At 37.2% G+C, this 16175-nt stretch overlaps 2 protein-coding genes across 3 annotated transcripts; both read right to left on the bottom strand.

Annotated features, from left to right (window-relative positions):
- Positions 1-254: 254 nt before the first annotated feature.
- Positions 255-14939, bottom strand: LOC117322729. The gene is made up of 3 exons (XM_033877671.1): positions 14304-14939; positions 1524-1676; positions 255-1091 (listed from the first exon to the last, which is right to left on the bottom strand). Exons 1-3 carry the CDS (start codon positions 14533-14535, stop codon positions 607-609), a joined length of 870 nt encoding a protein of 289 aa, XP_033733562.1. The 5' UTR covers positions 14536-14939; the 3' UTR covers positions 255-606.
- LOC117322719 lies at positions 10184-12253 on the bottom strand. 2 transcript variants are annotated; one of them, XR_004531589.1, is made up of 2 exons: positions 10998-12253; positions 10184-10863 (listed from the first exon to the last, which is right to left on the bottom strand). XR_004531589.1 is itself a non-coding variant. In XM_033877661.1 (2 exons), the coding sequence occupies exons 1-2, from the start codon at positions 11739-11741 to the stop codon at positions 10475-10477; spliced, it is 1092 nt and encodes a 363-aa protein (XP_033733552.1). In that variant the 5' UTR covers positions 11742-12212; the 3' UTR covers positions 10184-10474. The 2 variants fall into 2 exon arrangements, 1 of the variants encoding a protein (XP_033733552.1); XM_033877661.1 differs by having other exon boundaries at positions 10184-10822; positions 10998-12212.
- Positions 14940-16175: the final 1236 nt, after the last annotated feature.

Genomic DNA, 16175 nt, shown 5'->3' with positions numbered 1-16175 from the left:
ACTTGTATAGCGGGAAATCACCATTGCTTTTAGGTGGGGTCATACAGGGCTAGTAATATCCTTGTTCTTTTTCATCTACCCTCTCCAAATGTTGTCCCCGTTTAATTTGAGTTAGAAACTGTATTTCTTACGTATTGTGTTAATGACAATACATGGCGATCGTCATTATATTTATTGAATTCATTTATTCAATGTTGATTTGTTTGTCGGTTTCTTTCATGTTTGTATTATGATCAAATAAAAACAGACACAAATAAAAGTAATAATATATAATATGACCAATGTATAATAAACAGTGAAATAGTGATTCTGTTACTAAAGCTTCATTAATAAAAATATAATATTTAAAAGTCGTAATGCTGCGTAACTGAATATTGGCAGCTTTATACTATGTTGGTGATGATAGAATCGCAGTATCGATGTATGTAAGTTAAATTGAATGCAGTACTTGAGTAGCCCGGATACACAATGAAACTTCGTGAGTCTTGTTTTCCGTGCTCTATGCAGGCAACTTTGCTCCATTTCAAGCGAGACACTTTCCGAAATGGTCTGTCGATGTTCAGTAGCAGTCCCGTCGTGTGGAGACGACTATAGGTGTGTCTCTGTTCAGTAGCGGTCCTGTCGAGTTGAGGCAGCTATGGGTCTGTACATGCTTGCACTCTGACGGTAGGGACTAGCGGCCTGGACGTACTGTGGGGAAGGGTTGGCAGACTGGCCAGATCGGTGTGAACTACCGTAGTAGTATTGGGGTTGAGCCGGGGGTTTCTCGTACTCGCTCCGGGACGCCGGGTACGCATGGTTTTGGTATCCGGTGCGGTCGTAACCACGTTTGTGGTCAATCTGCGACATAGGTACTTGTCGGTGTCCACGATCGTAGTAATCGTCGTCGTCACCGTCATACATATGATAATCCCATCTACACAATAATACAGCTAACACAATACCCGCGAAGAAAGCAAACAAAGACCCCAGTCCAGTCGAGACTACTCCCCACGGGAACGAGCGGCCGTCCAAATGGTAGTTTGGTAGGTTTACGTGCGTATCGACGTAGATCCACGCGAAAAGGCCCAGGGAGACCAGCAACAGTATCCCTACAACAAAACACATCATTATCATCATCATCATCATCATCATCGTCATCAACATCATCATCATCATCATCATCATCATCATCATCATCATGAACTTTTTTCGGTTATGATGAAGTTGTTTAAAAACAGCAAGTTTTAAGAAGTATGCCTGTACTTCAGTCAGCTTTATGTATGAGACTAGTTAAGATATTGGTCATCTGTACCGAGAATGATATTTAGTTATAATTCATACAAGAAATTTACCTGTTGACATGTGATTTATCTGACGAGAAGTTATTTACCTGAGAAGTTTAACAGAGCCGAGAAGTTGTGATTTTCCATTCCAGTTATGATAAAACACTTGACATTCATCTCCCGGTTTTGATTTGTATGTTCAAAAGAATGATATACTTGACAACAACTTTAATTAACCTGATGACAATTCTGATTTACCTGAGATAAAAAGGAAGATACATCCCCAGACATAGCCAGCCTTGTCCTTGCAGTATTCACATCCTCCACAGATAAACCCTAGCGTGACGAACAGGATTAGTCCCAAGGCCACAGTCGTACATACCTGGAGGCCCGTGTAGTAGCTCTGGGATACTGTAACACACACATATAACATAATAGTAGGTCTGGGATACTGTAACACACACATATAACATAATAGTAGCTCTGGGATACTGTAACACACACATATAACATAATAGTAGGTCTGGGATACTGTAACACACACATATAACATAATAGTAGGTCTGGGATACTGTAACACACACATATAACATAATAGTAGCTCTGGGATACTGTAACACACACATATAACATAATAGTAGGTCTGGGATACTGTAACACACCAATATAACATAATAGTAGGTCTGGGATACTGTAACACACATATAACATAATAGTAGGTCTGGGATACTGTAACACACACATATAACATAATAGTAGGTCTGGGATACTGTAACACACATATAACATAATAGTAGGTCTGGGATACTGTAACACACCAATATAACATAATAGTAGGTCTGGGATACTGTAACACACCAATATAACATAATAGTAGGTCTGGGATACTGTAACACACCAATATAACATAATAGTAGGTCTGGGATACTGTAACACACACATATAACATAATAGTAGGTCTGGGATACTGTAACACACACATATAACATAATAGTAGGTCTGGGATACTGTAACACACACATATAACATAATAGTAGGTCTGGGATACTGTAACACACCAATATAACATAATAGTAGGTCTGGGATACTGTAACACACACATATAACATAATAGTAGGTCTGGGATACTGTAACACACACATATAACATAATAGTAGGTCTGGGATACTGTAACACACACATATAACATAATAGTAGGTCTGGGATACTGTAACACACCAATATAACATAATAGTAGGTCTGGGATACTGTAACACACATATAACATAATAGTAGGTCTGGGATACTGTAACACACACATATAACATAATAGTAGGTCTGGGATACTGTAACACACACACATATAACATAATAGTAGGTCTGGGATACTGTAACACACACATATAACATAATAGTAGGTCTGGGATACTGTAACACACACATATAACATAATAGTAGGTCTGGGATACTGTAACACACACATATAACATAATAGTAGGTCTGGGATACTGTAACACACACATATAACATAATAGTAGGTCTGGGATACTGTAACACACCAATATAACATAATAGTAGGTCTGGGATACTGTAACACACATATAACATAATAGTAGGTCTGGGATACTGTAACACACACATATAACATAATAGTAGGTCTGGGATACTGTAACACACACATATAACATAATAGTAGGTCTGGGATACTGTAACACACCAATATAACATAATAGTAGGTCTGGGATACTGTAACACACCAATATAACATAATAGTAGGTCTGGGATACTGTAACACACACATATAACATAATAGTAGGTCTGGGATACTGTAACACACCAATATAACATAATAGTAGGTCTGGGATACTGTAACACACCAATATAACATAATAGTAGGTCTGGGATACTGTAACACACACATATAACATAATAGTAGGTCTGGGATACTGTAACACACACATATAACATAATAGTAGGTCTGGGATACTGTAACACACACATATAACTGTAGCATCGTAACACAGATAAAATTATAGTAGATAATACATAAATAGTAACTTAGAAATACGGGACGACAGAACAAAGAAATCGTTGTAACTCTGGTAAATACTGGCCGCAATATACCGCTCGGCTAGAGAGATCTTCTCTTTAGCTTGATCGGTTGAGCGTCAGACTAGTAAGCCATTGGTCCCGGGTTCGATCCCTAGCGGGGCAGTGATCTAAATTTAATTAATCATGCGCTCTTTAACACAAACGTAGTAGAGGAATAGTATGACATTTAAATAGAGAACATCAAAACGGAGAAACCCAGTAAACATCGTAATGTACATTCGTCACAGAAACAGTAAATCTCGTAATGAACATTCGTCACAGAAACATTAAATCTCGTAATGAACCTTCGTCAAAGAAACAGTAAATATCGTAATGCACATTCGACACACAGAAACAGTAAATATCGTAATGCACATTCGACACACAGAAACAGTAAATCTCGTAATGAACATTCGTCACACAGAAACAGTAAATCTCGTAATGAACATTCGTCACAGAAACAGTAAATCTCGTAATGAACATTCGTCACACAGAAACAGTAAATTTCGTAATGAACATTCGTCACACAGAAACAGTTCATATCGTAATGAACATTCGTCACACAGAAACAGTAAATATCGTAATGAACATTCGTCACACAGAAACAGTAAATCTCGTAATGAACATTCGTCACACAGAAACTGTAAATATCGTAATGAACATTCGTCACACAGAAACAGTAAACATCGTAATGAACATTCGTCACAGAAACAGTAAATATCGTAATGAACATTCGTCACACAGAAACAGTAAATATCGTAATGAACATTCGTCACACAGAAACAGTAAATATCGTAATGAACATTCGTCACACAGAAACAGTAAACATCGTAATGAACATTCGTCACAGAAACAGTAAATATCGTAATGAACATTCGTCACACAGAAACAGTAAATATCGTAATGAACATTCGTCACACAGAAACAGTAAATCTCGTAATGAACATTCGTCACACAGAAACAGTAAATATCGTAATGAACATTCGTCACACAGAAACAGTAAATATCGTAATGTACATTCGTCACAGAAACAGTAAATCTCGTTATGAACATTCGTCACACAGAAACAGAAAATCTCGTAATGAACATTCGTCACACAGAAACAGTAAATCTCGTTATGAACATTCGTCACACAGAAACAGTAAATCTCGTAATGAACATTCGTCACACAGAAACAGTAAATATCGTAATGCACAATCGTCACAGAAACAGTAAATCTCGTAATGTACATTCGTCACACAGAAACAGTAAATATCGTAATGCACAATCGTCACAGAAACAGTAAATCTCGTAATGTACATTCGTCACACAGAAACAGTAAATATCGTAATGAACAATCGTCACACAGAAACAGTAAATCTCGTAATGAACATTCGTCACAGAAACAGTAAATATCGTAATGAACATTCGTCACACAGAAACAGTAAACATCGTAATGTACATTCGTCACCCAGAAACAGTAAATATCGTAATGAACATTCGTCACACAGAAACAATAAACATCGTAATGTACATTCGTCGCCCAGAAACAGTAAATATCGTAATGAACATTCGTCACAGAAACAGTAAATATCGTAATGCACAATCGTCACGGAAACAGTAAATATCGTAATGAACATTCGTCACACAGAAACAGTAAATATCGTTATGAACATTCATCACACAGAAACAGTAAATCTCGTAATAAACATTCGTCACACAGAAACAGTAAATCTCGTAATGAACATTCGTCACACAGAAACAGTAAATATCGTTATGAACATTCGTCACACAGAAACAGTAAATCTCGTAATGAACATTCGTCACACAGAAACAGTAAATATCGTTATGAACATTCGTCACACAGAAACAGTAAATCTCGTAATGAACATTCATCACACAGAAACAGTAAATCTCGTAATAAACATTCGTCACACAGAAACAGTAAATATCGTATTGAACATTCGTCACAGAAACAGTAAATCTCGTAATGAACATTCGTCACAGAAACAGTAAATATCGTAATGCACAGTCGTTACAGAAACAGTAAATATCGTATTGCATATTCGTTACAGAAACAATAAAGATCGTAATGCACATTCAGAAACACTTCTGACACCAATGTTATCAAATCGAGTGGTGTCATATTACTAAAATGAGTTATCGTATCTATATAACGATACTACCAGACAGAACAGCACCGACAGGAATATACGTCGGTATTGCTCTGACGTCTTTACCGATAACTGAGGGCTGAAACAAGCACGAGGCCTTCCGGAGGATAACTAACCGGAATCCTCGGAACAGTACGTAAAATACAATGCTGTTTCACAACAATATCGACTTCACAAAAACACCTAAATACATCTGTACTTAACATTCACAGAACCGTACCAGTAGAGCCAACTTCACCGAAAGTATTGCATGTTCTGTGTTGCTTTCACCTTCTATTAATAGATGGAAAGATAGAAGTAAATTTATATTTACCTATTTGCCATTACACGGAAAAGAACTATGCCGACAAAATACAGCTTATTGGATTAAAAATAGACGTGTGGATTCCTGTCTGAACAAAATGAAATTTTCGGGCGGACCTTATGAGTAACAAGAGGGTGTGTCCACTAATCCATGAATATTTTGAATGTGGTACCTTTGTCGACTCGCTAGGTATACGGTTCATAGGGCTCGTATCAATATTGACCCTTTGTTATATCCCAATCCTCTTATCGGACACTAGGAGGGACATCTTCCACCGGCCATTATTTATACATACCTACTAAACTTCACACTCCTACATCATAACGTACAAAGAGTTCTTATTGGACAACCGAAACCTGTACATGGATAATTCACTGTAGATGGAACACATACAACATGTACAGAAATACTTCACTGTAGATAGAACACATACAACATGTACAGGAATACTTCACCGTAGATAGAACACATACAACATGTACAGGAATACTTCACCGTAGATAGAACACATACAACATGTACAGAAATACTTCACCGTAGATAGAACACATACAACATGTACAGAAATACTTCATTGTAGATAGAACACATACAACATGTACAGAAATACTTCACCGTAGATAGAACACATACAACATGTACAGAAATACTTCACCGTAGATAGAGCATACAACATGTACAGAAATACTTCACCGTAGATAAAACATATACAACATGTACAGAAATACTTCACCGTAGATAGAACACATACAACATGTACAGAAATACTTCACCGTAGATAGAACACATACAACATGTACAGAAATACTTCACCGTAGATAGAACACATACAACATGTACAGAAATACTTCACCGTAGATAGAACACATACAACATGTACAGAAATACTTCATCGTAGATAGAACACATACAACATGTACAGGAATACTTCATTGTAGATAGAACACATACAACATGTACAGAAATACTTCACCGTAGATAGAACACATACAACATGTACAGAAATACTTCACCGTAGATAGAACACGTACAACATGTACAGAAATACTTCACCGTAGATAGAACACATAAAACATGTACAGAAATACTTCACCGTAGATAGAACACATACAACATGTACAGAAATACTTCACCGTAGATAGAACACATACAACATGTACAGGAATACTTCATTGTAGATAGAACACATACAACATGTACAGAAATACTTCACCGTAGATAGAACACATACAACATGTACAGAAATACTTCACCGTAGATAGAACACATACAACATGTACAGAAATACTTCACCATAGATAGAACACATACAACATGTACAGAAATACTTCACCGTAGATAGAACACATACAACATGTACAGAAATACTTCATTGTAGATAGAACACATACAACATGTACAGAAATACTTCACCGTAGATATAACACATACAACATGTACAGAAATACTTCATTGTAGATAGAACACGTACAACATGTACAGAAATACTTCACCGTAGATAGAACACATACAACATGTACAGAAATACTTCACCGTAGATAGAACACATACAACATGTACAGAAATACTTCACCGTAGATACAACACATACAACATGTACAGAAATACTTCACCGTAGATAGAACACATACAACATGTACAGAAATACTTCACCGTAGATAGAACACATACAACATGTACAGAATTACTTCACCGTAGATAGAACACATACAACATGTACAGAAATACTTCACCGTTGATAGAACACATACAACATGTACAGAAATACTTCACCGTAGATAGAACACATACAACATGTACAGGAATACTTCATTGTAGATAGAACACGTACAACATGTACAGAAATACTTCACCGTAGATAGAACACATACAACATGTACAGAAATACTTCACCGTAGATAGAACACATACAACATGTACAGAAATACTTCACCGTAGATAGAACACATACAACATGTACAGAAATACTTCACCGTAGATAGAACACATACAACATGTACAGAAATACTTCATTGTAGATAGAACACATACAACATGTACAGAAATACTTCACCGTAGATAGAACCTACAACATGTACAGAAATACTTCACCGTAGATAGAACACATACAACATGTACAGAAATACTTCACCGTAGATAGAACACATACAACATGTACAGAAATACTTCATTGTAGATAGAACACATACAACATGTACAGAAATACTTCACCGTAGATAGAACACATACAACATATACAGAAATACTTCACCGTAGATAGAACACATACAACATGTACAGAAATACTTCACCGTAGATAGAACACATACAACATGTACAGAAATACTTCATTGTAGATAGAACACATACAACATGTACAGAAATACTTCACCGTAGATAGAACACATACAACATGTACAGAAATACTTCACCGTAGATAGAACACATACAACATGTACAGAAATACTTCACCGTAGATAGAACACATACAACATGTACAGAAATACTTCACCGTAGATAGAACACATACAACATGTACAGAAATACTTCACCGTAGATAGAACACATACAACATGTACAGAAATACTTCACCGTAGATAGAACACATACAACATGTACAGAAATACTTCATTGTAGATAGAACACATACAACATGTACAGAAATACTTCACCGTAGATATAACACATACAACATGTACAGAAATACTTCATTATAGATAGAACACGTACAACATGTACAGAAATACTTCACCGTAGATAGAACACATACAACATGTACAGAAATACTTCACCGTAGATAGAACACATACAACATGTACAGAAATACTTCATTGTAGATAGAACACATACAACATGTACAGAAATACTTCACCGTAGATAGAACCTACAACATGTACAGAAATACTTCACCGTAGATAGAACACATACAACATGTACAGAAATACTTCACCGTAGATAGAACACATACAACATGTACAGAAATACTTCATTGTAGATAGAACACATACAACATGTACAGAAATACTTCACCGTAGATAGAACACATACAACATGTACAGAAATACTTCACCGTAGATAGAACACATACAACATGTACAGAAATACTTCACCGTAGATAGAACACATACAACATGTACAGAAATACTTCATTGTAGATAGAACACATACAACATGTACAGAAACAATTCATCGTAGATAGAACACATACAACATGTACAGAAATACTTCATTGTAGATAGAACACATACAACATGTACAGAAATACTTCACCGTAGATAGAACACATACAACATATACAGAAATACTTCACCGTAGATAGAACACATACAACATGTACAGAAATACTTCACCGTAGATAGAACACATACAACATGTACAGAAATACTTCACTGTAGATAGAACACATACAACATGTACAGAAATACTTCACCGTAGATAGAACACATACAACATGTACAGAAATACTTCACCGTAGATAGAACACGTACAACATGTACAGAAATACTTCACCGTAGATAGAACACATACAACATGTACAGAAATACTTCACCGTAGATAGAACATATACAACATGTACAGAAATACTTCACCGTAGATAGAACACGTACAACATGTACAGAAATACTTCACCGTAGATAGAACACATACAACATGTACAGAAATACTTCACCGTAGATAGAACACATACAACATGTACAGAAATACTTCACCGTAGATAGAACACACACAACATGTACAGAAATACTTCATTGTAGATAGAACACATACAACATGTACAGAAATACTTCACCGTAGATAGAACACACACAACATGTACAGAAATACTTCACCGTAGATAGAACACATACAACATGTACAGAAATACTTCACCGTAGATAGAACACACACAACATGTACAGAAATACTTCACCGTAGATACAACACATACAACATGTACAGAAATACTTCACCGTAGATAGAACACATACAACATGTACAGAAATACTTCATTGTAGATAGAACACGTACAACATGTACAGAAATACTTCACCGTAGATAGAACACATACAACATGTACAGAAATACTTCACCGTAGATAGAACACATACAACACGTACAGAAATACTTCACCGTAGATAGAACACATACAACATGTACAGAAATACTTCACCGTAGATAGAACACATACAACATGTACAGAAATACTTCATTGTAGATAGAACACATACAACATGTACAGAAATACTTCACCGTAGATAGAACACATACAACATGTACAGAAATACTTCACCGTAGATAGAACACATACAACATGTACAGAAATACTTCACCGTAGATAGAACACATACAACATGTACAGAAATACTTCACCGTAGATAGAACACATACAACATGTACAGAAATACTTCATTGTAGATAGAACACATACAACATGTACAGAAATACTTCACCGTAGATAGAACACATACAACATGTACAGAAATACTTCACCGTAGATAGAACACATACAACATGTACTGAAGGCTGGTTACATGGGTGTTCATGGCGTGCAATGTATGATGGCTGGTTTGATACATTTTCTTTGATTAAATATTAAAGAAATGATAAAAAGGTTTGATTTTTCCCACGGTATTGGCGTTTATGTACTATCTTCGGTGAATTATTTATGTCCATGTTGTGTATGTCCTAACAAAGGTGAATTATTTTACGCCCTAGACATATAACTATATAGACTTATAGAGATATAACCAGACTTCATACTGTGTACACCCTACACCACGATATAACCAGACTTCATACAGTGTACACCCTACACCACGATATAACCAGACTTCATACAGTGTACACCCTACACCACGATATAACCAGACTTCATACTGTGTACACCCTACACCACGATATAACCAGACTTCATACTGTGTACACCCTACACCACGATATAACCAGACTTCATACTGTGTACACCCCACACCACGATATAACCAGACGTCATACTGTGTACACCCCACACCACGATATAACCAGACTTCATACAGTGTACACCCTACACCACGATATAACCAGACTTCATACTGTGTACACACACTACACCACGATATAACCAGACGTCATACTGTGTACACCCTACACCACGATATAACCAGACTTCATACAGTGTACACCCTACACCACGATATAACCAGTGTACACCCTACACCACGATATAACCAGACTTCATACAGTGTACACCCTACACCACGATATAACCAGTGTACACCCTACACCACGATATAACCAGACGTCATACTGTGTACACCCTACACCACGATATAACCAGACTTCATACAGTGTACACCCTACACCACGATATAACCAGACTTCATACTGTGTACACCCTACACCACGATATAACCAGACTTCATACTGTGTACACCCTACACCACGATATAACCAGACTTCATACTGTGTACACCCTTCACCACGATATAACCAAACTTCATACTGTGTACACCCTACACCACGATATAACCAGACTTCATACTGTGTACACCCTACAACACGATATAACCAGACGTCATACTGTGTACACCCTACACCGCGATATAACCAGACTTTATACAGTGTACACCCTACACCACGATATAACCAGACTTCATACTGTGTACACCCTACACCACGATATAACCAGACTCCATACTGTGTACACCCTACACCACGATATAACAAGACTTCATACAGTGTACACCCTACACCACGATATAACCAGACGTCATACAGTGTACACCCTACACCACGATATAACCAGACTTCATACAGTGTACACCCTACACCGCGATATAACCAAACTTCATACAGTGTACACCCTACACCACGATATAACCAGACTTCATACTGTGTACACCCTACACCACGATATAACCAGACTCCATACTGTGTACACCCTACACCACGATATAACCAGACTTCATACATTTGTAAACGGTTTACACAACACATGCAATGCACGCCCATTCTTATTCCCTCTGCAGTCAAACAAGGGATATGTGACGAGTACCATTATCTAGATGACCGTAATATAATTAATGTATATCATTGGTTGATGAATAATAGAGTCGTAGAATACAGGGATCTGGCAAAGGTCAAGTAACGTGGACGTTAATACTTTAAACAATTCGGGAAAATGAGAAATAACTAAATATTTTCACGGGGAACAAAAGTTGAGCGAAAATAGGAGGGAAACTCCAACATATATATATATATTGGTTGTTGTTTGAACCATGTTCTATGTCTATATGTGTTCGTATGTAATTCACCTTTGTCTTGATAAAGGATAATATTGTCAAGTAGTAATGACAACAGTACAGACAAGTAAATCGTCGAATTTTCGAGGCAATCTGCCCCTTTATCAAGACATAGGTAAATTACATAGTAAATTACATAAGATCACATTTAGAAATAGAACATGGAACAGTTACACAAATATATATATATATAAAATATAAGTTCATGGTTTCAAGGTTTTATTGATATCACTCTGACACACTAACGTGTGTAACAAGAGGTCACATATACATAATAACAATGATACATGGCGTACAGTTATACAATCTTACTATATTCAGAGACGTATATATACAAGTCTCTGCTATATTCTATACAATACATGTATACATTTGTCATAATTACAAAGAACATTAAAGAATGGCTATAACGTGCCGCTATTATCCCCTGAAGAGAGGCACGATATAGCCGCGAAAGTACTAGGGAGACAGCAGATCTGTGTTTGACTTTTATTTTATTATTATTTACCGCCACATGGACACTTTAACTTTATTCTATATAAAGTATACGAATGATACCTGTTCAACTGACGAGCTAACGGGGTTATAAAGGCCAAAATGGTCCCGGCACAATGAAATCAAGATGACCCTAGCTGATACTGTACCGATACTATCGTAACTTGCCGACATTTTAATTTCTGTCTTGCTGAAATCTCTGCCTGCCCGTGGGTAATCCACAGAGACCTACGTCACATATATCAGTCCGTTTATCCTCCTACGTACCTACTCCTTAACAAGAGTTAATACACAGGTAGTAACCCAAGATGGCTGTCCTCTTTCACTAGTTCATATACGGGTTAAATATTATTCAAACAAAAGAAAATTCACCATCTGGTATAGGGTTGCTCACTCTACACACTATAAATATGGATAAGGGGAAAAATAGCATACCTCATGTGCAAGGTATAGAAAAATATCATGCTTTTAAAAATAACAAGCGGAGAAAATTGTCAGAATTCGCACAAAATGCGAGGAAAATATCACTCCACAAAATGTGAAGAAGAAAATGTAATCTCTCAACTCGTATATAAGTGTGACAAAAAAGATGATACTTTCCACACAATGTAAGCTGATTTAGTGGGGAGAAGTTTTCACACACAATGTTGATAGATGTACGATACAATATACGATGTCTCAAAATACAAGCTATTAAAGAGTGTCACAAACTTCATTCAATGGATTCATTAAGCATGCTACCACAACATATACTCGCCACCTCATAGCATCGTTAACCACACTAATTCCTATCTTTAAAGCATCAAATAATCAAAATAATTCAATAGGAAACCAGTGTCTGTCACCATGTGTGTTGCTATGTATTAGCGTTATACTTCTTACATGTAATTTGTTTTATTAGAGACATTATCCAGAACCTCTATTGACAAAGTGTGTGTTGTTTTATTAAAACATTATCCAGAACCCCTATTGGCAAAGTGTGTGTTGTTTTATTAAAACATTATCCAGAACCCCTATTAGCAAAGTGTGTGTTGTTTTATTAAAACATTTTCCGGAACCCCTATTAGCAAAGTGTGTGTTGTTTTATTAAAACATTATCCAGAACCCCTATTGGAAAAGTGTGTGTTGTTTTATTAAAACATTATCCGGAACCCCTATAGACAAAGTGTGAGTTGTTTTATTAGAGACATTATCCAGAACCTCTATTGGCAAAGTGTGTGTTGTTTTATTAGAGACATTATTCAGAACCTCTATTGACAAAGTGTGTGTTGTTTTATTAAAACATTATCCAGAACCCCTATTGGCAAAGTGTGTTCTGTTTTATTAAAACATTATCCAGAACCCTTATTGACAAAGTGTGTGTTGTTTTATTGTGATAGTCAGTGTAACTAATGTGTGTACATTTCTAGGCGATCGTATAGCCACCCAACCGCCAGGTAAATGACGTGTTTTAATCTATAGGGGAGTTTCTGGGAGCAGTTGACATTCGATACGTTTTAATCAGGTTTATCCCCTCCGGATAACAGAAAACAAACAAGATTAATAACCAGTTTCATATCGATCAGTAATTGGTAGCGGACGTGTTATTTCTATGTTTACCATCAAAGCTGTTTTCGGTACAGGCACTGGCTCTCGTAGTATGCCACCATCTAGTTATCATGACAATACATCCAAATATAAATAACTAGCTAAATAAATATAAACAATGTAGAGTTAAACCATTTAGCCACAGACAGCCGTTTACCTGTGTATATGTGTTACCTGGCCAGTGTCTTACCTATAGCGGTAGCATTGTAGTCTGCGATGCTACTATCCTCTCTGTAGCTATAGACAGAACAATTTCGGACAGCGGCGATACCACTCTTACAGTCCAACAGGTACCATACTCCGATGTACACACCGTCCCCTATCACAAACCACCATGGCAAAACAAAACCGCCCACTTGAAAAAACAATCCAATAAAAGTTAAAGTAGCCGCTGCCAGCAGTATCCCTGGCCAGCTAGCCATGGTTGTAGCTGTCCTGGACGTCTGGAATCAAACAGGTGTCCGTCCGAGTTACAGGTGGTGGACGTTGACCTCTCGGGTAAGACTGACGAGGTTTCGAAATTCAGATTGAAAATGTGACTTGACATGTGTGTATAGCGAGAGACACGCCCTACCTACACACACTGTATATACTTGCAGTGAGTAAGGAAGCCGCTTCGCCGGTGATGCGTGAATGGCGGTGGTGATATCGTGACCCGCGGTGCTTTACCTAGCCAGGTAACGCATTCTTTATCTTCACAGTCAGGTGGGGAGTTCTCCGACGCTGAGGATACTATAGACGGTCACCAAACAACGCGTGGGGAATATTTGCCCACTTGGCTTATGATTTAAATAGCACCATGGACGGCTTACAATTAGTACGTGTGTTAGCATTAACCTGTTCGGGTATATATATATATAGACACAGCCTTTGTCGTGTTATATGCTTCCAGGTTTCACTGGATTGAGTCGCAAAAGTTCGAGGACAGGTCACACTGCTATATGAGTGGAGTAATGAAGTGTATACAGTTAAGCGTTTCCCTGACTATATATATCCCCTGCCTTTGACGTACAGTTTTTATCCCTGACTGCATCCATTTCATATATGTTTAATTTTCTTTACATTTCTGTTTGAACATATCATTTAAACGCAACAACCATTAAAAGCGGATAGGTATGTGCTGTAATCATAAGTATATGTCTCGGATTATGTGGATACGTGTAAGCTTCTGCACACACGTCTCCTGCATGGCTAAATTATCTTGATGAGTCTGTATTTTCCCAGGGAATACTCTATGTACGTCCCTGATTATTTCAACTTGAAGATATTTGGCCAAGGTTGGTTTCCACATTTTCTCAAAACACTTCCGATTGCTCATTCCCTAATGCCTTAGTATATTGTTCACCCGTCTACCTGAAATGCATGACATTGTAGAAAAGCACAATGACAACATTCGCCACAGACGCAGATCATCTACATGACACAGTCAATCTGAAACAAATACTTCGTGTATAGCACCAAATCCGTGACCTCTGATGATTATATTTTACGAGTTTTCCCTCGTCTTCCTTGCTCGACAACTTGTGTCTCCGTGTCATCAGTTAGTGGTGATATTATCGGGAGAGCATCATGCTAACACTTGTCACAATCCTCTACGCACAGTCCTTTTGTCAAATTCAACAAGAGGTTTCTATTGTCTAAACTGATGAGACTGTGCCTGTCTTTTAAGTTTACTAAACACCTTTCTGATAGATGTAGTGATCTTTTGTCAACCTTTTTTCATCCGATACTTTTTGAAGTTGTCCTTCTGTTTATGACGTCTATCACATCCGATAGTCAAATGTAATATACCTGATGCTTTGATGCCATTAGCGTTAAGTTCAGTGCGGACTATTCGTAAAAATGCTGTTATAAGGACTATCTGATAGACGCTTGGAAGACCAGGACATTGTTGCATGCTTAGACATGCTATACAATCGGAATATCCGAGTGTGGTATATCCTCCAATTTGCCAAAGTTCTTCCTCTCTTCAGTGTACGATGCTGATTCAACTACAATGTACGTCTTCGACTGATTTTGCGTCTTCATCACTGCAAGTTAGCTGGAGTAATTGGGGTTCTTT

Source organism: Pecten maximus, chromosome 1, assembly GCF_902652985.1.
Source record: "Pecten maximus chromosome 1, xPecMax1.1, whole genome shotgun sequence".
NCBI lineage: Eukaryota > Metazoa > Mollusca > Bivalvia > Pectinida > Pectinidae > Pecten > Pecten maximus.
The sequence above is the reverse complement of the archived record's forward strand: the minus strand, read 5'-3'. Positions and strand labels throughout refer to the sequence as shown.